Below are 20,617 nucleotides of genomic sequence, written 5' to 3'. Positions count from 1 at the left end.
TGGCGCCTGTTGTGGTCTTTAACCTGTGTACCTGAGATTACTGCTGATTCCTGTTTTTGACCCTTGCCTGCCTGACCTCCCATTTGCCTAGGGATTTTGTGCTTTTGCCCGTGCTTCCTGTGTACCGACCCGGATTGTCTGACTACCTGCTCCTGTGTACCTGTTTTTCATACTCAGTACTTACCTGCTACCTGTGTTCACGGAGGCTGTCTCACTGTGAGGATCATCTAAATCCTGGATTACCGCTGTTAGGGCAGAATAACTCCTGCGGTGAGTACCTCTAGTGATACAGACGCGACATTACAACAGGGTCCCTGTGAAAGCACAGCAAGGGTTTTTAAACCTGGCGCCAAACAGAAAGCCCCGCCTCCAAGCTGCATCAAGACCACGCTTCCAGATGTCCATCATGTCCACGGCACCAGGGGGTGCGCCCCCAGTGGACAGACCGGAGACCGGACGGCAGGTAAGGGAACCCTTCCGGGAACTCCTGCATTGACGGGCAACCTTTGAGTTGCCCGTCGAGGAGTTCCCGGGACCAACCTTCCGTCTCCCATGCCGGCGGTTGGTCTGCCTGCCGTCGACGCGGAGAGAACGTGAAGGTTTCTTGGGTGCGCGTGCACCGCGAGCGGAAGTCCGCTCGCCGAGCACGGGACCGGAGAGGGTCCCCGTGATCTGCGAGCAGATCCCCGCCAACGGGTCCCAAGGACGTGAAACTCTATTGGTCGCCTGCAGGGGCCTTCTCTGGCACAACCAATTGGTTGATGCTAGAGGAGGCCCCTGCCGGCGACCAATAAGGTCGTTCTTATGGCCCTTCAACTCCTGGCAGCAAACCTACGGATTTCCGCTCCCGTCAACCCCTGCGATGTTGCGTAGATAACGGGAGCGTAAATCCGTAGGTTCGACGGCAGAAGTTAACTCTTGTTAATATACACTTGCATGGCCCTTTAACTCCTGATGGCGGAACTTGGCCTGGGGAGACCATTGTCTCCTGTTACAGGGTCACCGTACCCAAGGCTGGGTACCCCTGTTTGAGGGCTGAGGAATCACCAGTCGGCCCCTCATACAGATAGCTCCTGCTATCCAAGGATCAGTCAGACTACCATTCGTAGTAAAACAAGAACTCCTTTATTTCAAACACACAGAATTTATATATAACCTCAATTCAATCTGCACCGAACCCAACCCTCAATCCCACATCCCATCACAAATGCCTACAGTACCCAGGCGATGTATCAGGTGAGGGGATTAAGGGATACAATGGTTTTCCCCCACCTGTGTTATCCCCCCTGTAGTGCGGGTGCCGTCTGGGCAGAGGGCTGTGCTGGCTGATTAAGAGCTGCAGCCAGGTTACCTGATTGTCTCTTTGAAGAGCTGGAGCTGCAGCCACATTCAGTCTCTGGGCCGGTTATACAATAAAACACAATATAAAATATTACCGGATCACGTATCACGAACTGGACACAAAAGCGCTCCATGACCCGGCTAAACTTCACCTGAACATATGAGCCAGCTAGCCTGGCCCTGTCACAGATCTCCCCCTTGACCAACGGTCCGGCAGACCAGGCAGATCCACACAGGTCTGCTGCAGGCTGTCAGAGTGGACAAAGTTCAAAGGTGCAGGCTTTAGTTCATGGCCCCCTTTGTCAGAAGCATCCATAGAAGGTGAGCCAGGGCACTGGTTGCCCAGAAACAATGTCAACAGTTCTCCATGAATTTTGGGATGATCCCAGCTCAGCCGGGGGCACATACTTATCCCCCTCACCGAGGTAACAGGGGCACTTGGGAACTCTTGCTCCCTCGTCTTGGGCTTGGGACCTGGGTCTGAGGCAGCTGCCAGGCCAGGGCGGTTGCGGGGAAAGAGAGCCCTGCTGGTCAGGCCGGGGGAACTCGGGGAACACGTAGAGGGGCTTTTACTGGGACATTGGAGGGACCTAGGGGACACTCTGGGACGGGAACGGGTGCCCTTACGGGGTCACTGGGTGAGCTAAACAGCTCTGCAGGGTACTCGGGGAACCAAAGGAAAAGGGACAGGTGCCAATACTGGACCACCAGGAGGGTTAAGCAGACCCTTGATCTCCTTCTCTGGGACAGGTGCCTCTGCCTGGGCACTGGGAAAGTCAGAGGAACACTCTGGGACGGGGACTAGACCCGGTGTCTATATTAGGTCACCAGAAGGACCCAGGAAAGTACACAGCCCCTTCGGCGTCCTTACTAGTTCAGGAGCTGGTACCTCTCTCAGGTCACAGGTATTCTCAGGGGTGCACACAGGGCCAGGCGGGTCTGCGGGAATCTCGGGCAGACAAGCGGAATACATAAGGAACACGGACCTGCGCTTCTCCCGGGATACTCAGGGAATCAGAGGATAATTAAGAGGAGAAAACAGGGATAGGAACCAGGGCTGGCGACAGGTTAATGAGAGGACCCAGGGAATTCGGCAGCCCCTCTGGCGTCCTCGCTATGTCTGGGACCTATGCCTCTACCAGGTCACCAGGGACTTCAGAGGGAACACCTGGGGCAGTGACCCAGGCTTCTCCCAGGACACTCAGGAAATCAGGGGACAATCTGGGGCACTGGCTTCTACGGGCATAGCTAGGGGTTTGGTGAGGGGAACTGTGCCACTTACTCTGCCAGGGACTTTGAACTGGGCGGCGGGGACAGTCATCTCTCCCGCCGGGGTAGAGTAGCCAGGGTTGTTGGTGGGTACTTGGGTCGAAGCTTTTGGCTTCCTCCTCCGCTTCTTCTTTCCAGCGAGGACCTCGGTTCACCGGCTGCCTCCACTAGACACCAGGGAGTCTGAAGCATGGTGGACAAGTCTCGGAATGCACTGAGTATAAGGCATTTCTGGGGGGCTGATGACATATCAGGGAGGGGCTGAGTGACATATCAGGGAGGCAGAGTGGCATATAGGGATATAAGGCATATCAGGGGGCAGAGTGGCATAAAGGGGGGTACAAGACATATCTTGTCACAGAGTGGCATATCAGGGAGGCAGAGTGGCATAAGGCATATTAAGGGGCAGAGTTGCATATAGGAGGGTATAAGGCATATCTGGGAGGCAGAGTGGCATATAGGGGGTGTAACCCCTCTGGGGATTTTAGATTTCAGTGATTGCTGATGTGTCATTGACTCACCTGTAGTTCTTATGGAGTGACCAGCAGATGGCGAATTGAAAAGCACATGGCATGAGGTGGAAAAAAAGGGGCTATTGGGAGTTTTGGGGAGAGGAATTTTTGGGCCTACTCAAAAACCCATTACAGGGGTATAAGGCATATCAGGGGGGCTGAGTGGCATATTTTTAAACACAGATTTTAAGGATGCCCTATTATTATAATGTTTTTTACAAATGTTTATATTTTAAATTCTATATCATGTATAACCCAAAAATGGAAGCATAGAAAGTGACAGCAGATAAGAACCATTCGGCCCATATAGTCTGCCCAACCCCTGAATACATTACTTAGTCCCTGGCCTTGTCTTATATCTAGCTTAGCCTTATGCCTATCCCATGCTTGCCTTCACTGTATTAACATCTATCACTTCTGGCTATTCCATGCATCAACTACCCTTTCAGTACAATAATATTTTACTTTTAAACCTTTGCCCCTCTTGTGGTAGTGTTTCTTCGTTTAAATAAACTCTCTTCCTTTATCATGTTGACAGTCTCCTGGGTGGATGTGCCAGAACGTTGGTCAAGGGGGAGTTGCCCCAGACCTCCTGTCCCTGGGCAGAGGCAGACATTTTAGTGGAACTTTGAGCCAGGTTGTCTGAGGGCAATTTACACAAAATATTTTGTTATGTAAAAATGGTTTGGAACATTTTATTGAAGATTTGTGTGCAGTTTAGCTGGATCATGGAGCACTTTTGTGTCCCGTTTCTGATACCATGACCTGGTAAGATTTTATAAGGTGTTTCCTGGGAACTCTCCGGGTTTGATCCACTAGGGGGCGCTCGTGTTTTTGGTCGGTTTTTTCAATTTGAAAAATAAACAGAAAAATAACTATGATAGTGTAGTATGTTAAGCTTGGTCTTTAAATAAAAAAAATGGTGTATATGCACTCACAATCTGAATGAGATGATCAGGCCTTGTATATAAACCCACCACAATCCGTATGTGGAGTATATATGGAGAAAAATGACAACATAAAGAACACAATGGTGTGGTAACTCAAAAAGGTTCTGGCTTCCCAGCACAGATGTACACTTACAGTTACAACTGATGTGTCTGGCGCATAGAAGTTGGGTTTCCTCAGTTCTTCCCAGTCACGTGCTTGTAAGTGGAGATTTGTATATGAACTGATCAACCAATGAACATATAAAATAGAAATGTATTCTGGGCAAATGCCCAGCTCGGTAAGATACACTGCGTGTATAGGTAATACCTATATCGCGCTAGAAACAATTTAAAATTAAATCAAATAAAATATAATATATACACAAAAAGTCCAAAGTATGAGGACGGGAGCTCTATCCGTCCTTCTCGACGCGTTTCGCCAAGATTCAGCTTCCTCAGGAGTGACCTGCTTTTTCGTCTGAGTTTATATTGATGTATGGCGGGCGCCATTTTGGATGTCTGACGTCCGTGCGTCTGACGTCGGGGCGTCTCTCTCCTCCGGCGTCGTCCGTCTAGCGTCTGTTTGTCCGTCTCTCTGTTTCAGGTTCCTGTCTCCTCCTTCCATGACGTCTGAATTATGCTGCTCGCGTGTAGCGGCAATTCCCGGTGGGTGTCCGACGAAGGTGCATAGAGGATGAATAAAGAAATGTTATACCCGGGTCGAGAGGTTTGATCTGTTCACCGTATAATGAAGTAGGGTTTTCTACCCTTCGTTTGGAGTGAGGGGACAAGGCTTCTCATTGTTATTCAAAGGGGAGGGTGTATCCCGGACATTTCGGCTGATAGTAAAATCTTTTGGGGTGATCAATTAAAATGAAGATGAGAATAAGAATAAAGATAAATATGAGAATCAAAATGAAAAAATAAATAAATAAAAAATAAATAAAAAATAATGGTAAAAAATGAACAATGGGGAATATATAAATAAAACCATGAATCAAAGTTAATAATGAGGGGATATATAAGTATATGAAGGATTTGTTTTTATATATGATTTTTGGGTTGTACCCTCCCCATTGAGATGCAGCCCGTCCCTACTGTAGAGCCTGTATCCGACAGAGAAGTCGGCCCAGTTCTCCATGAACCCACACCCCTTCTTCCTACACCAGCTTCTGAGCCACTTGTTTAGTTCCCTAATCTCACGCTGCCTCTCTGGTGTTGCACATGGTACAGGTAATATTTCAGAAAATACTACCTTGGAGGTCCTTGCCTTAAGCTTGCTACCTAAGTCCCTGAAATCATTTTTAAGGACACTCCCCCTACCTCTTACTTTGTCATTGGTGCCAATGTGCACCATGACTGCTGGGTCTTCTCCAGCCCCTCCCAGTAATCTGTCAACCCGATCCGCGATGTGCCGAACTCGAGCGCCAGGCAGACAACACACTGTTCGGCGATCCCGGTCTTTGTGACAGATCGCCCTGTCTGTCCCCCTAATAATTGAGTCCCCCACTACCAGCACCTGTCTGGCCTGCCCTGCGCTCCTCCTTCCCTCCTTACTGGAGCAGACACCCCTCTGGTGGTCAGAGGCAGTGACTTGCTGCAGTACTGCTAACACTGAACTAACATCCCCCTCATCTGCCAACCAGGCAAACTTGTTGGGGTGTGCTAGATCAGGACTAGCCTCCCTGGCGCTTTTTCCCCCTACCCCGCCTTCTAACTGTAACCCAGCTAGCTGCCTGACTGTCCTGTACCTCCATCCCACTATCCTCCCACACCTCTACCCGCGAGAGAGCTTGCTCAGTGAGCAGCAGACTCCTCTCCAAGTTGTCAATAGATCTCAGTGTTGCCAGTTGCTCCTCTAGACTCAGGATTTGTGCTTCCAAATGAGCAACCCGCACACATCTCGCACAGCAATATGCACCCTCGAAGCGCTGATCAAGAATTGCATACATTGAGCAAGATGTACACCTGACTGCATTGTCAAACATGGAGGACATCTTGGCAATGGGGATAGCTCAAATAACTGGCAAAAACAGACAGTAAGGCGCAAAATATATATAAATATATTATATGGAATCACAAGGATTTATACTTTACCCTCCTTCTTGCTTTTTAACTCCTTCTGTGCTTGTCCTCACTTAGAGATGTCACTTACGAGATTCGCCCCAGCTCAGGATTCGCTTGTGTGTCCAAGCTAAATGCAACTGCAAGTGCTATTTATCCTTGAAAAAAAAACATACAGTTTACATACCCATGTGTGTATTATACCCATGAACTATTCACAAGAAAGTGGTTGAACCCACATATGGCAAAATATCTCTCGTAATGAAGGGGTTAACATACTTACAAAAAGCCCCAATCTTGCTTCTCTCTTGGATGGGGTTCTCTTATGCTATAGTGTGCATGAAAGGTAAGCAAGGAAGCTACTTTAAACAATGTGATCTGGTGTGTATTTAAACAAATGTTAAATACAGCAACTGTGAAAGGGCCCCCTGGACAATGAGGAAGGGGGGCATGACTGCTGGCCCTTGCCAGGGTAAATAGTTTAGAGCATATCCTGTTGAAGGGAGATGGATTCAACAACGTGTCTTCTGTTCCGTGCTGGTGGTGTTCTTTGTTTTTGGTCACAGCAGGAAGTCATGGCCAGCCACTTTTTTTGTTAGAGCATCCGGTGCCTGGAGAAGGCTTGTGGAGGCTGACAGTACCCAGAAAGAGAACCTGGTAATGTGGTGGCAGCTGCCAGGATGTTTATGATGAATTAATAAAGCTGTGGCCAACGCCCTTACCCACAATTAAGTCTTGTGTAATACTTGGGAGGGTTAGGGCTGGGCCGGGTTTGTAAAGAGGTTTCAAGGTTGGGAGCCTAATCAGTCAAGTTTCAGCATTCCTTTGATTTTACTAAAGAAAGATATGGCAGCTCTGGACCTTGCAAAACACTCTGCATTCATATGCGAGATGTCTTATAGCAACTTATGATAACATTATATAAATATATTCGGGGCCAATACAAACCATTGTGTGGAAATCTGTTCATAAACAGGACTATGCACAGGACACGTGGTCATGCGTTTAGACTGGAAGAAAGGAGATTTAGTCTAAAGCAGAGGAAAGGGTTTTTTACATTAAGGACAATAAGGATGTGGAATTCTCTGCCTGCAGAGGTAGTTTTATCTGTACAGACGTCTAAACAGCAACTGGATGGATACTTGGAAAAACATAATATTTGGGGATATAATCTTTAATTATGGGGAAACAGTTTATTGATCCAAGGAGAAATCTGACTGCCATTTTGGGGTCAAGAATGAATTTTTTCCCTGGTTAGTGCAAAATTGGAAAGAGCCAAACTGGGGTTTTTTGCCTTCTTTTGGATCAACAGCAACAAATTAACCGACATAGGAAAGGCTGACCTTGATGGACGCATGTCTTTTTTCAGCCTATATAACTATGTAACTTGCCTAAGATGTCCTGCGAAGAAAAAACCCACCTTTTGCGCATGTAACAAGCTATACCACATCGACACCCAAACACACACACCAGGAGAGGCTCTGCCACACCGACACCCAAACACACACACACCAGGACAGGCTCTGCCACACCGACACCCACATACACACACACCAGGACAGGCTCTGCCACACCGACACCCAAACACACACATACCAGGACAGGCTCTGCCACACTGACACCCAAACACAGACATACCAGGACAGGCTCTGCCACATCAACATCCAAACACACACACCAGGACAGGCTCTGCCACACAATCACCCAAACACACACACCAAGACAGGCTCTGCCACACCATCACCCGAACACACACACCAGGACAGGCTCTACCACACCGACACCCAAACACACACACCAGGATAGGCTCTGCCACACCGACAGCCAAACACACACCAGGACAGGCTCTGCCACACTGACACCCAAAGACACACATACCAGGACAGGCTCTGCCACATCGACATCCAAACACACACACCAAGACAGGCTCTGCCACACCATCACCCAAACACACACACCAGGACAGGCTCTACCACACCGACACCCAAACACACACACCAGGACAGTCTCTGCCACACCGACAGCCAAACACACACCAGGACAGGCTCTACCACACTGACACCCAAACACACACACACACACCAGGACAGGCTGTCCCACACTGACACCCAAACACACACACCAGGACAGTCTCTGCCACACCGACCCAAAAACACACACACCAGGACGGGCTCTGCCAAGCCGACACCCAAACACTCACACACTTGCCACACTGACACCCAAACACACATACCGGGACAGGCTCTGCCACAAGACACCCAAACATACACACCAAGACAGGGTCTTTCACACCGACACCAAAACACACACATACAAGACAGGCTCTGCTACAACGACACCCAGGAACACACACCAGGACAGGCTCTGCCACACCGATACCCAAACACACACACCAAGACAGGCTATGCCACACCGACACCAAAACACGCACACACTAGGACAGGCTCTGCCACACTGACGCCCAAACACACACACATTAGGACAGGCTCTGCCACACCGACACCCAAACACACACACCACAACAGGCTCTGCCCCACTGACACCCAAACACACCAAGACAGGCTCTCACACCGACACCCAAACACACACATACAAGACAGGCTCTGCTACAACGACACCAAAACACGCACACACTAGGACAGGCTCTGCCACACTGACGCCCAAACACACACACATTAGGACAGGTTCTGCCACACCGACACCCAAACACACACACCACAACAGGCTCTGCCCCACTGATACCCAAACACACACACCAGGACAGGCTCTGCCACACCGACATCCAAACACTCACACCAGGACAGGCTCTGCCACACCGACACCCAAACACACACACACATCAGGACAGGCTCTGCCACACTGAAGCATAAACAATTTATTTTCTACACTGCTTTGTCATTAACTGCCCCCCCACAACCTTGTGTTTATCCCCTCTGTGTGCATTAATGCCCCCACACCCTTGTGTATTGATTTATGTGATGCCCCAGCCAACCCCCTTCCCTTTTGTATTGTTTAATGTGATGCCCCCACTGCCATGTGTATTACCCTCAGCCACACGCACCCCCTGTTTATATTGATTTTGTAATGCCAAAACCCAGCCACCCCCCATCCTTGAATATGGATCCCCTAACTATTTTTTTTGTAATACTTACATTTTTGTAACTTTTTTCCTGCTCTCCTCTGATGGGACGACCCTTCTGTGAGCCCGCCCCCTTGAACGTCACGTCTTCAAAGTGGCAGCCGCGCCATGAAGTTCAAAGCAGCCGTCGTGGGGCTGTAACACCGCCTCCGCCAGCTGCCTAAATAACGTAAAGCAGCCGGCGTAGGCGGTCTTACAGCCGCACGACGGCTGCTTTTTGAACTTCATGGCCGGGCTGCCACTTTGAAGACGGGCGATAGCTTTGAATGTTGGTCTGCCAGCCCACGGACCAGGCCGGCCCAATCGGGCCTATTTTCAGGTAGGGGCCTGGAGCTGCAGCTCCATCAGCCCCTACGTTAATCCGGCCCTGGACAAAGGTATTAAGGATTTTGTCACTGCCACTAAGTATGTATGTAACACATGAGAAATAAAATATCTTCCATGAGCCATACTCATTTTAATAGCAAATATTCATGCCAATATTAGGAATGTCACAAAGAAAGGTTATATACAGTTGTCACCAAAAGTTTTGAGAATGATACAAGTATTGTTCTTCACAAAATTTGTTGCTTCAGTGTTCTCAGATATTTTTGTCAGAGGTTACTATGGTACACTGAAGTATAATTACAAGCATTTCGTAAGTGTCAAAGGCTTTTATTGAGAATTACATTAAGTTTATTCAAAGAGTAAATATTTGCAGTGTTTACCCTTCTTTTTCAAGACCTCTGCAATCCCAAAATGTAAATGTTTTGTTCCTTGAGCCACTTAGTTATCACTTTTGCTTTATGCAAGGTGCTCCATCATGCTGGAAAAGGCTTTGTTCGTCACTAAACTGTTCTTGGATTTTTGGAAGAAGTTGCTCTTGAAGTTTGTGTTGGTACCATTCTTTACTGCTGTGCTTTGCTGTGAGTGAGTCCCCCCTCTCCTTGATGATCTGATAAATGGTTGATTTAGGTGCATGTGAAACTCTTTTTGTGCAAAGCAATGATGACAGCACATGTTTCAGTCAGCATAACAGAGTGATCTCCAGACGTTTTCTTGTCAACACCCTCACCTGTGTTAACTAGAGAATCACTGACATATCATCAGCTGGTTCTTTTGGGGCAGCGCTGGCATGGAGTGGAAATGTTTTTTGAGGATTAAGTTAATTTTCATGGCAAAGAGGAACTTTGCAATCGATTGCAATTCATCTGAACACTCTTCATAACATTCTGGAGTATGTGCAAATTGCCATCATCGAAACTGAGGCAGCAGACTTTGTGAAAATTAGTATTTGTGTCATTCTTAAAACTTTTGGCTACAACTGTAAATACCCAGTTTCATTCTGTGCTAACAAGTGTCAGTCTTTTTAACCCCTTAAGGACTAGGTTGTTTGGTTGGTTTTTTTTGTACCCTTCGTGACCAAGGCTGTTTTAACATTTTTACGGTGCTTGATCTTAGATCGCTTTCTAAGCTTATGATAATGATATGATAAATGTAATGTATAATCTATGTAAGGTATGGTAAGTCATAAGGTGTTTTGAATATACTATGACAGGTTTATCCTTGACTCCTGGGCTATGCCACACCCAATGACCCACCCAAATAAACACACAAAAACAACATGTGAGTTGAAAAGGCTACAGCTGGTTTAGTTACAAAGCCATTGACACACAAGATGTAAACATAAGGGTGCATTAACACGACAATGACACAAAACCCTAACAAACATAAAACCCTATAAACCATAACACCCCAAAGCTTTCCAGGGTCTACCGGGGCCAAACCATAAATGTCACCTATGGGAGGGCATATGGTAATGCCCCACCCTCACCCAAGGTTCCAGCAACCATGACCAGTCAGGAGCCACCTAATAACAATTTCCCACTAATGGCTATAACACCACATACCACCCCAGGCTACCTGAGAAGCTACCACCACAAGCCCATCATTTGAAAGCTTAAGCCCATTTCCGATAAAAAAAAGCCCCTTCCAAATCCACATGCCACCTGCTTCCACACAAAACTCATAGAAACACAGAAAGTGATGGGAAATAAGAACCATTTGGCCCATCTAGTCTGCCCAACTGCTGAATCCATTGCTTAGTCCCTGGCTTTACCCTTTATCTAGCCCAGCCTATGCATCTTTAACCTCCTTCACTTTGTTAACCTCTACCACTTTTATTGGAAGACTATTCTATGCATCGACTGCCCTTTCAGTAATATTTCCTGAAATGATTTTTAAACCTTTGCCCGTCTACAGTAGCTTAAGACTACTAGCTGTGGTGGTATTTCTTCTTTTAAAAAAATTATCTTTCTTTATGATGTTGATTCTCTTTAAGTACTTAAATTTCCACCCCCACCCACCGTAACATCTTTCTTCCAGGCTATATACTGTATGTTAAGATCCTTTAACCTTTCTGGTAATTTTTATCCTGCAATCCATGAACCATTTTAGTAGCCCTTCTCTGAACTCTCTTTATAGTTATATCCTTCTGGAGATACAGTCTCGAGTACTGTACACAATACTCTTACCACTGCTCCATATGTTACCAGTCTCAAACATGAGTGGATGAGAGGCAGTAACTGTAGAATAATGAGAAGCAGAAGTCTTTATCATTTAGTGTCATTCTTTGGTCTTTTTTATTTCCACTTTGGCCAGAATGTCATTTCCCTCCCCATTATAGCCCCATATGCCACCTACAGGCTGCTTACAGCATACATGTTAAAGTTCTCCCAGAACTTAACTAAGACGACAATTAAGAAAAAAAGGCTTAGGGATACTTGTTTCCTAGTAATTTCCACAGTCCACCCCCAGACCATCACACATACAACGGCATAAGAACTTCCCTCTTTCTGCTGCTAACACCTCTCCTTATCCAACCAAGGATTTTGCTAGCAATTTCTGCTGCTCTATTGCATTATCTATCTACCTAAATTCCTTTTCTCAGATTTTGAGGTTAGGACAATATCAAATAATATCGTAAATAGTGGGCAGAGAGGGTAGGGTAACATTTAGAGAGCGTGAGAGTGAACTAGAATGAGAGAGTGAATGCGGGCACTTGGCAATAAATTTTGTTCCCGAATCAAAAATGCCCCCAGATTTTTGGCCTTGTAATGAAATTTGTTGCCTGAAAATGAATGGGCCATAAAAGAACCAAATCACCTAAATCATTTGCCATTTGACTTATCCCTCCAGGAACATCAACCCTGTTGCAAATATTTGTGTCATCAGCAAAAAGACTACCTTACCATCAAGACAGTCTGCAGTGTCACAATGAAAATATTAAAAAGAATAGGTCCAAGTACAGATTCCTGAGGTACTCCATTGGTAACAAGCCCTTTTTCCAAATACATTCCATTGACTAAAAGCCACTGCCTCATCATATATTCAACAATATTGAGATCTAAACTCAGAGATTGCAGTTTATTAACTTCTATGTTTGACAAAGCCTTACTGAAATCTAGACATGGAATGTCAACTGCACCACCTTGATCAATTATTTTAGTCACCCAATGAAAAAAATACAATAAGATTAGTCTGCCCTGAACTTTACTGATAAGCCTATCCCCCTGACGCCTGAGTTTTTCTTGTTGCAACATATGACCTTCTCATACGCATGGTACAAATCGTCTGTGACGCGTCATCTGGTGACTGCTGCCAAGGCGTTGATCCCCCTACATTGGGGCGATCCGGAGCCCCCGACCCTGGACGAATGGGTCCAACGGGTGTAACGTACACGCATACTTGAAGAGCTGATGCACTCAGCTACTGATAGAATTGAGCGGCACTTGTCGACCTGGTTTTATTGGAGTGAGTCCCTTTCTACTTCACGGTCCCGGCGTTCTGACAGTACCTGAAGACCAGCTGGAGTGGACCCACCCCTCCCCTTTTTCTTATTATTAGGTTAATTGCTTTTTTTTTTTCTCCTCCCCCCCCCCCGCTCTCCCATTCCCTACCCTCTCTCCCCCATGCTCCTGACACAGGTGGTGCCCTATACTATGCATATGTATTGTTCATTGTTACTATAGCCTTGTGGGTTACTACTGCTTATTGCCATTTATACTGAGGGATGTATTGTTTACATGGACTTGATGTGTACTGTTCTACCCCCCCCCTAGTTTTTTCTTTTCTGTATCCCATTTCTCACTTGAAAAATCTCAGTAAATATTGATTTACCGTAAGATTAGTCTGCCATGATCTTCCTGAAGTAAACCCATGTTGTTTTTGATCTTGAAACCCATGTGATTTTAGATGTCCTCCCTACAACGATTGGTTAAATAAATCTTTTAACGGTTTTGCTAGTACACCACTAAGCTCTTTTAATGACTTTGGGCATATCCCATAAGGTCCATCAACATATTTGGTTTTACTCTAGACAGCTGTAGTAGAACCTCTTTCTCGATAAACTTCCTCAATAGTCTGTAAAACAGAAATAATCATTGAAGAAGAGAGCAGATTAAGGATCGAAGTTTGAAGTTTGAAGATAGAATAGAGAAGGGAGATTAAAGAAGATGAAGATACGGAAGATGATGAGGAAGCAGAAATGGTCGTCAGAAGCGAAAGTTGTCGTCAGAGAAGGTAGGAAAACAATGAGAGTGAATGTGGACACTGAATTTTGTTCCCAAATCAAAAATGCCCCCAATTTTCAGCCAAACCAAATGGCAAAGTAATGAAATTTGTTGCCCAAAAATGAATGGGCCATAAACAAACCAAAAAATTAGTCTGAATAGTTTTTTGGCCCATTTGCCTATGTCTAATAAAAGCACCCTAAATAAGTAAGTTTAATTACAAAACACACTCTTACAAAAGTACACTTAACTACATATAAAGAATAAATAACACTTTTTATTTAAAATCCATTTGGTTTATTAATTCCATGCACACACAAAAAAGTATCATTAATGCCACTAATGAATTTTAATGAAAATTAATACTTTGATTATTAAAGATCAAAATAAACTGACATAGTCAGGTGATGTCAGGATCGGGGACTTCCACCTACCTCATCGAGTGGGTCTTGATTCCTTGTGGAGCGATTGCCCATCCGCAGGATAGGCCACATCCCCAGCCTCGATTTCAACGTGCGCCGCGCTTGACACATTCCTGGTGGCGTGGGAGCGTGGCTATTACGTTGCAACCCCTTCACAGAATACTTGCCAGTTAAGATGTGTTTCCTGTTTGTTCCCTACTCCCTTCTAAAGACGATTTGGAACTCTCTATTAGGATTACTGGTCTTGACCCTTGGCTACCCTTTTGGATTCCTTTTTGCCCGTGCCCTGGATTTTGGACTGTGACCTCTTTATTGAACCTATGCTGCCAGCTTCTGAGCAAGTGTCTTGGTCACACTTGATATGGACATTGGAATTCTCCCTCTTCGTTTTTGCAATTAAACCATAACCTGTGTATATGGTTTCAAACTCAGCCGCCTTATCCTCAATTGTTGGCACCCCAGCATGGTGCATCTTAAAAGCGTTCAGCACTTTTTATTGAAGTATAAGGGTGCTGTGCTGAGCCAGCAGAACCTTTATAGTGTAATTAGTCTACTAGGGTAAGTCACTACAATAAATACCTTCTTTCAGCCCCTCAATGATTCCCATTTCCGATGCAATGTGGAGGAACACGTCACAAAGCCAATTAAAGTGTATTGTTGTCTAAAGACACTATGTTTAGAATGTTACCACACAAAAGGAAGGGGGTAGTCACAGAGAACATAAAACAAGCACACCAAGCAAATCATTAACAGCATAAACTAAGTGTAGATGTAGTCAACCTGTGTGGCATTTTGTTGGATAACACATTTAAGTAAGTAATTTAGCTGATTTTTTGAGGGCTTGCTAAGCATGTGACCCTTTAACTGAAAGACCCTTCTTATAGTTTTTCATTGTTTTCTAGACTTCCGCATTCATATTAGTACGAACTGCAAATTAACCAAATTTTGCAACCCCCCCCAGGAAGTGAACAAAAACTAAGCAAAAAGCTAAACATTTTCATCCAAAATTAGCAGGACCTTTCACTCACATATCTTACACTCTTACACTCGCTCACACACTAATTCTGGTTCTCTCTCACACTTTCTAAAGGTTTCCCTACCTTCTCTTCCGCTTCTACTTACACTTTCTGCATCTTCTTGTTCTTCATGTTCTCTCTTCTATTTACTATCTTTGCTCTTCTCTCTTTGTCCACATCTCTGTGGACATAACCTGAAAGTGTCATGATTTTGGTTGAAGTTCACCTTAGGGCAGGGCTTGACAAATTTGTTGTGAATCTAGGCGCCAGCTAAAAAAGTTAGGAGCCAGGATTTTTTTAAAACTAACAGTTGATCAGGAGTGATCTGATCATCATCAGCCCACTTACTAAACTCACAGCGTTTGACCTGGAAGCACCCTGGACTTTCAGGTCAGTGCTGTTTTTTTTTAATTTTTTGTTTTGTTTTTTAACTCTTTTAATGCTGATGTTCCATTGGAGCACAGCATTGACTGATATTTAGTCCCCACAAGCTTGTGGGGACAAATGTTAACCCCTGCAATACTACAAATGTGTCATACACAATTGTGGCATTGAAGGGGTTAACGCTGCACTGTCGCTCTCATGGAACGATCGGGCAGCAGGGGAGGGTTGGGGCTGGTCTCCACACTCATGTGGAGACCGAAGAACCCTCTCCCCTGTCCCTGAAGCTGCCTCTGGCAGCTGGGATGCAATTGCTGGTCTATAGACCAGCCATTGCAGGGGGGGGTCTCATTGATGACTGCTGTAGGCTTCCATGCCTACAGAAGTCATCAAAGGGCTTGTGGGGGCTCATTTTTGCTGTTGCTGGTCTGCCTGGAAGCAGATCGTGGCATTGAAGGGGTTAACGCTGCACTGTTGCTCTCATGGAGCGATCAGGCAGCTGGGGGTGTTGGGTCAGGTCCCCACACTTGTGTGGGGACCCAATCAACACACAACCCCCTTCCCTGAAGCTGCCTGTGGCAGCTGAAAACACGATTGCTGGTTTTCCTGCAACCGTTTTTCAGCCTACAGGATCACTCCGTGGGAGTGATCACAGGCTCGGGGGCGGGCTCGGAGTGGCTGTGCTGGTCTGCCCAGACAATTTTTTGTGGCTGTAAGAGGCTGACAAACACCTGGGCACCAGGACAAAATTCTCTTTCGCCATGGCGACCTGGGATTTGTTGAGCCCTGCCTTAGGGCAAAATTTTGGTGCTTCCGGTGACGTCCTCGCTCCCCGATTCTCCAATCACCAGATGCAGAAGTGGTCGGCAGAGAAGATAGGGAAACATTTTTGACTTTTGTACCAAAAATATGTTAATGAGCAAAATCAACAAGAACCGCCAATGTTTGCGATATGATGGTTTAAACCAAGCAAAGGGTAAACCTGATCTAAGGGTGAACAAGAATGAGGGTGTGAGCGAGTGAGTGTGAATGTGGGCTCTGGACAACACATTTTGTTGCTGAATTTTGGTCTGATTTGGATTTTGGACTGAACCAAATGTACAGGGAATGTAATACGAAAAATTAGCCGGAATTTTTTCGGGAAAATTTGCACATATCTATTGTTTAGGTTTTTAATTTTTCTTGTATAATTGTGGTGTGATCTCTAGTCCCTTTTGGGTTTTTTTTATGCTGTTAAGCCCAATATTGATGGAATTTAGCTTGAACAAAATGTTTGGCTTGTTACTACATATTTATTTTTTCAGTATTGCAATCATCTTGTGTCTACTTTCTAACTTGCTTCTGTTCCTCTTTATATTTTGTGGTCTTGTGAGAAGTGACGTGATTCTGGATATGTACAACAAGGGATATGTTAATATATGCAGCTAATCTAGGGAAAAGGTTTAATATTTGCCTTGGTGAAGCTTCTAGACATTCACTGTACAAGTAGACTTTTATTATTGATTTTTCACACACGTCATGTGTTATCTGAAAAAAGAAAAACACTAAGAAGGTATCTATGTTTCTAAATGTGATATTTAATTTGAGAGTAAAAACATGCCAGCATATTAAGAGGTCTAGTACATAAGCATCAAAATACAAAAATATGTTGCATTTTTGTCTCAATTATTATTTTATGTCTACAATACATTGTATGTGATGATTATACACAAAAAAATGCAAAAAAGCTTAATGTCTGAATTGTATTCAGCTCCAGGCTATATTATGCACGCTACTGCTAATTATGTCCTGTAAACACATATACACAGATACTGAAGCCTCTAGTACTTATTGATGACCACACAAATATTTTTCCTACAATTACAGATGGAAAAACCAAAGTACACATCAATTGAGCTGCTTAATGTGTATTTTTTGTGTCCTGCCTCAGTAGCATAATTTATATATTCAATGTCTATTTCAGTTTCATGCTTAACCATCTGTAAAGCACTGCTCTTGTAGGGAACTGTATCTTGTAGTTTAGAGTACATCATACTCATCATGCTGTTATTAAAACACTGACTGAACATTCCTTTCTATAAGGAATTTAAGTCACAAATTGTAGGCCACGAACATAAAAATGTGTAATTTTATGTGAAATTTAGACTAAATGTACACCCTTTCATAAAAGTAAGCATGACCTCTACATAGCAATGCTTTATCCCTGATTTAATTTAGATATTGTATTCGGGTTTATTATCTGTATATATACAAGGATAGTCACAAGGCAGCTGTCTGGGGTGCCTGAATCATGGGGGTGCTCATCTGTGATGCCTTCTTCCTAAGCACACTGGTCAAAAGTAGTAGTAGGCACTGAACAAAATCTCCCTATTGGGACCAAAATATTTGTCCTCATTTTCTAGGCTCCATGAACTATTGCTGGGTATGATTGTATCACAGTGTTCTGCATCCCTCAAAGCTTTAATCTTGTTTAGATATAAAAACAACAATGCAAAGCACAAACTTATTTTATATATTACATTTTGTAGACCCCCAATAATTGTTTAATAATGTTATCTAAAACGAGAACAATGAGGGGGTGTCAGGGCACTCGGTGCCGGATCAGGTAGGAGTCTCAATGCAGGGGCAGGTTCAGAACATGGATGTAGGCCAGCTGATGTGTCCAGTTCAGGGCTGTGCGCTACTTTAGCTTTAGATTTTCTTTTAGGCGCCATCTTTAGGTGTTCAGAGAGTAGGAGAAAAACAGGCAGGAAACTGGAAGCCCACGGGCAGGGCAGACGGCTAGGAAGCCCAATGGCAGGGCAGACGGCTAGGAAGCCCACTGGCAGGGCAGACGGCTAGGAAGCCCACTGGCAGGGCAGACGGCTAGGAAGCCCACTGGCAGGGCAGACGGCTAGGAAGCCCACTGGCAGGGCAGACGGCTAGGAAGCCCTCAGGCAGGACACAAGGCTTGGAAGCAGCTGGACAGGTAGGTACGTCTGGAACACGCCGGGGTCTGGTACACAAAACTGGATCGTTGACGTAGCCAAGAGTCATACACAGGAGACTGATCAAATGCAGCAAAGCAGTAGCTCAGTATACAGGGCCAGGAACACAATGCTCTAGCAATGAGGCTAAGCTGATGCCTGGTTTATATTAAGCCTTAATTGATCAAACGAGGGGCAGGTGTTTCAAGAGCATTAGGGAACAGCATGGTCCAAGGAGAGGTAGAAGGACACTGCAGTCCAAGATTCACCTGGTGGAGTAGTGGATAGGTGATAAACCCAGAATCCACAGGGTTGCAGGTTTGAATCCTGGTGGTGCCTGACAGGGGGCACAAAAAGTATTGCCTGGGTGTCATTTGGTTTAGGAAGGGCCCCGTGTATTGGTTAGATGTACTTTCATTTAGCACCACTCACTTCACACAAAACACAGATAGGTAATTCCATGCCCATAAACTTCACAACTAAATTATGTCTTTGTCACAAAAATGAACAGACCAAATGAAGTGCTTTGCTATCTATCAGCAGTCATTTGGAAAAACAAGAAAGCATTATCTAATGATAATACTTGCATCTTTTGCATTTCTAATCACAATGGCCTTCATGCAGTGCTGGTTTCCATTTGACAATGCACTTGTAGGGTTTACAGGTGATGCAACTCCATACTTCAGATCTATAGACCCATGTCCTCCCCTCTGCCTGTTCCGAAGGTAGTCCTTGTAGTTCCGGGTTAGTAGTGTATAGAGGAAGGGATTGATGCAGCTGTTGCTATAGGCCAGACAAGTGACAAGATGGTTAATATAAATCTCTGTTTGTGCAGAAAACCTAAAGTCATCATTACTATAGAGAGGTATCAGCTGCCAGATCCAGAAAGGAAGAAAGCAAGCCCAAAATGCAAGCACAATAATTAGGATCATCAGTATGACTCTTTGTTTTGGGGAGCGTTGAAGTTCCTTATTAAGAAAGGTTTTTGTTTGGGATAGCCAATAGGCTCTAGCCATTCTGATGTATAAATAACCAATGATGAGTCCTGGGGCTAAGATGCTGGTACTAAACAACACAGTGAGGTAAACTTTGTATTGTTCATCACTCCAAATGGGAGTGCATAGCTTCCTGATACTCCCATTCTCCAATGCCCTTTGTTCTTGATGAATCATTAGCATCATTGGAACTGTTAAAATAATGGAAAGAACCCAAATTGCACAAGCAAGACTTTTGCGGTATGCCCTTGATCTTCTAACAGTGTCAAGAGGTTTTGTCACAGCCATATATCTCTCTGTGCTCATAACAGTTAAGCTGAAGATGCTGGAGTGCATTGTCAAAAGATCTAGGCTTAAAACAAGTTGGCAGCCAATTTCTCCAAAGTACCAGTCCTTTACAAAACTATTATGCACAATAAATGGAATGGTTGACAGGTACAACAGATCAGCCAATGCCAAGTTTACTATGTGGATATACATTGACGTGATCGTATTCAAGGACTTGCACATTACCACTAATATATAGAGGTTTCCTATTACACCAGCAATACACATTAAAGACAATAATATGCCAATAACTGATGTTGCAATGAGATTATCGATTGAGCCATATGAGGTTTCCTGGTTAGATGTATTGCTGGAGACATTCCTGAAGTAATGTTCCAAGTAAGTTTTCTGTGCTATATCCATGTTTTGTTAATACTTTTGTGTTGTCATGTATTTTCCAATCAATAATGTTGGAATAACCTGGATCATTTCAATAGTAATTGGACAAATGCTGCTTCACAATATATGAAAATATTCAGGAATCACCATTTTTCAGCTTGGTAACAACACTCTTCTTCACCTGAAATATACAAGCAACAGTATTGTATTTAGGGTTTTTCCAGGTATTCTTCACATTAAAAAAAATGCAAAAAAATAAGTCAATACAATTATTGTGAGAATTCATGTCCCTATTACCGTATTTGCTTGATTATAAGACGACCCTGATTATAAGATGACCCCCCAAAATCTGAATATTAATTTAGGA

At 44.6% G+C, this 20,617-nt stretch overlaps 1 protein-coding gene across 1 annotated transcript; it reads right to left on the bottom strand.

Moving 5' to 3' along the window:
* Positions 1-379: 379 nt before the first annotated feature.
* Positions 380-20,274, bottom strand: LOC149286351 (urotensin-2 receptor-like). The gene is made up of 3 exons (XM_089494254.1): positions 19,271-20,274; positions 1,750-1,943; positions 380-672 (listed from the first exon to the last, which is right to left on the bottom strand). Exons 1-3 carry the CDS (start codon positions 20,272-20,274, stop codon positions 380-382), a joined length of 1,491 nt encoding a protein of 496 aa, XP_089350380.1.
* Between the last annotated feature and the right edge of the window lie 343 nt (positions 20,275-20,617).

This window comes from Sceloporus occidentalis, unplaced genomic scaffold (genome assembly GCF_023333645.1).
Source record: "Sceloporus occidentalis isolate IW3139 unplaced genomic scaffold, rSceOcc1.0.p SCAF_70, whole genome shotgun sequence".
Lineage (NCBI taxonomy): Eukaryota > Metazoa > Chordata > Lepidosauria > Squamata > Phrynosomatidae > Sceloporus > Sceloporus occidentalis.
Note: the sequence above shows the minus strand (reverse complement) of the source record. Positions and strands in the feature narration are given on the sequence as shown.

Bases quoted from the DNA above. Each gene is read 5' to 3' on its own strand.
- LOC149286351 (XM_089494254.1), bottom strand. From the start codon at position 20,274: ATGGATATAGCACAGAAAACTTACTTGGAACATTACTTCAGGAATGTC. The intron at 1,944-19,270 runs GTATGGAGTTGC...TTCCCGTCCCAG, and splicing joins CATGGGTCTATAGATCTGAA to AGTGTCCCCTAGGTCCCTCC. The intron at 673-1,749 runs GTATGTGCCCCC...ATCTGCTCGCAG, and splicing joins TACCTCGGTGAGGGGGATAA to ATCACGGGGACCCTCTCCGG.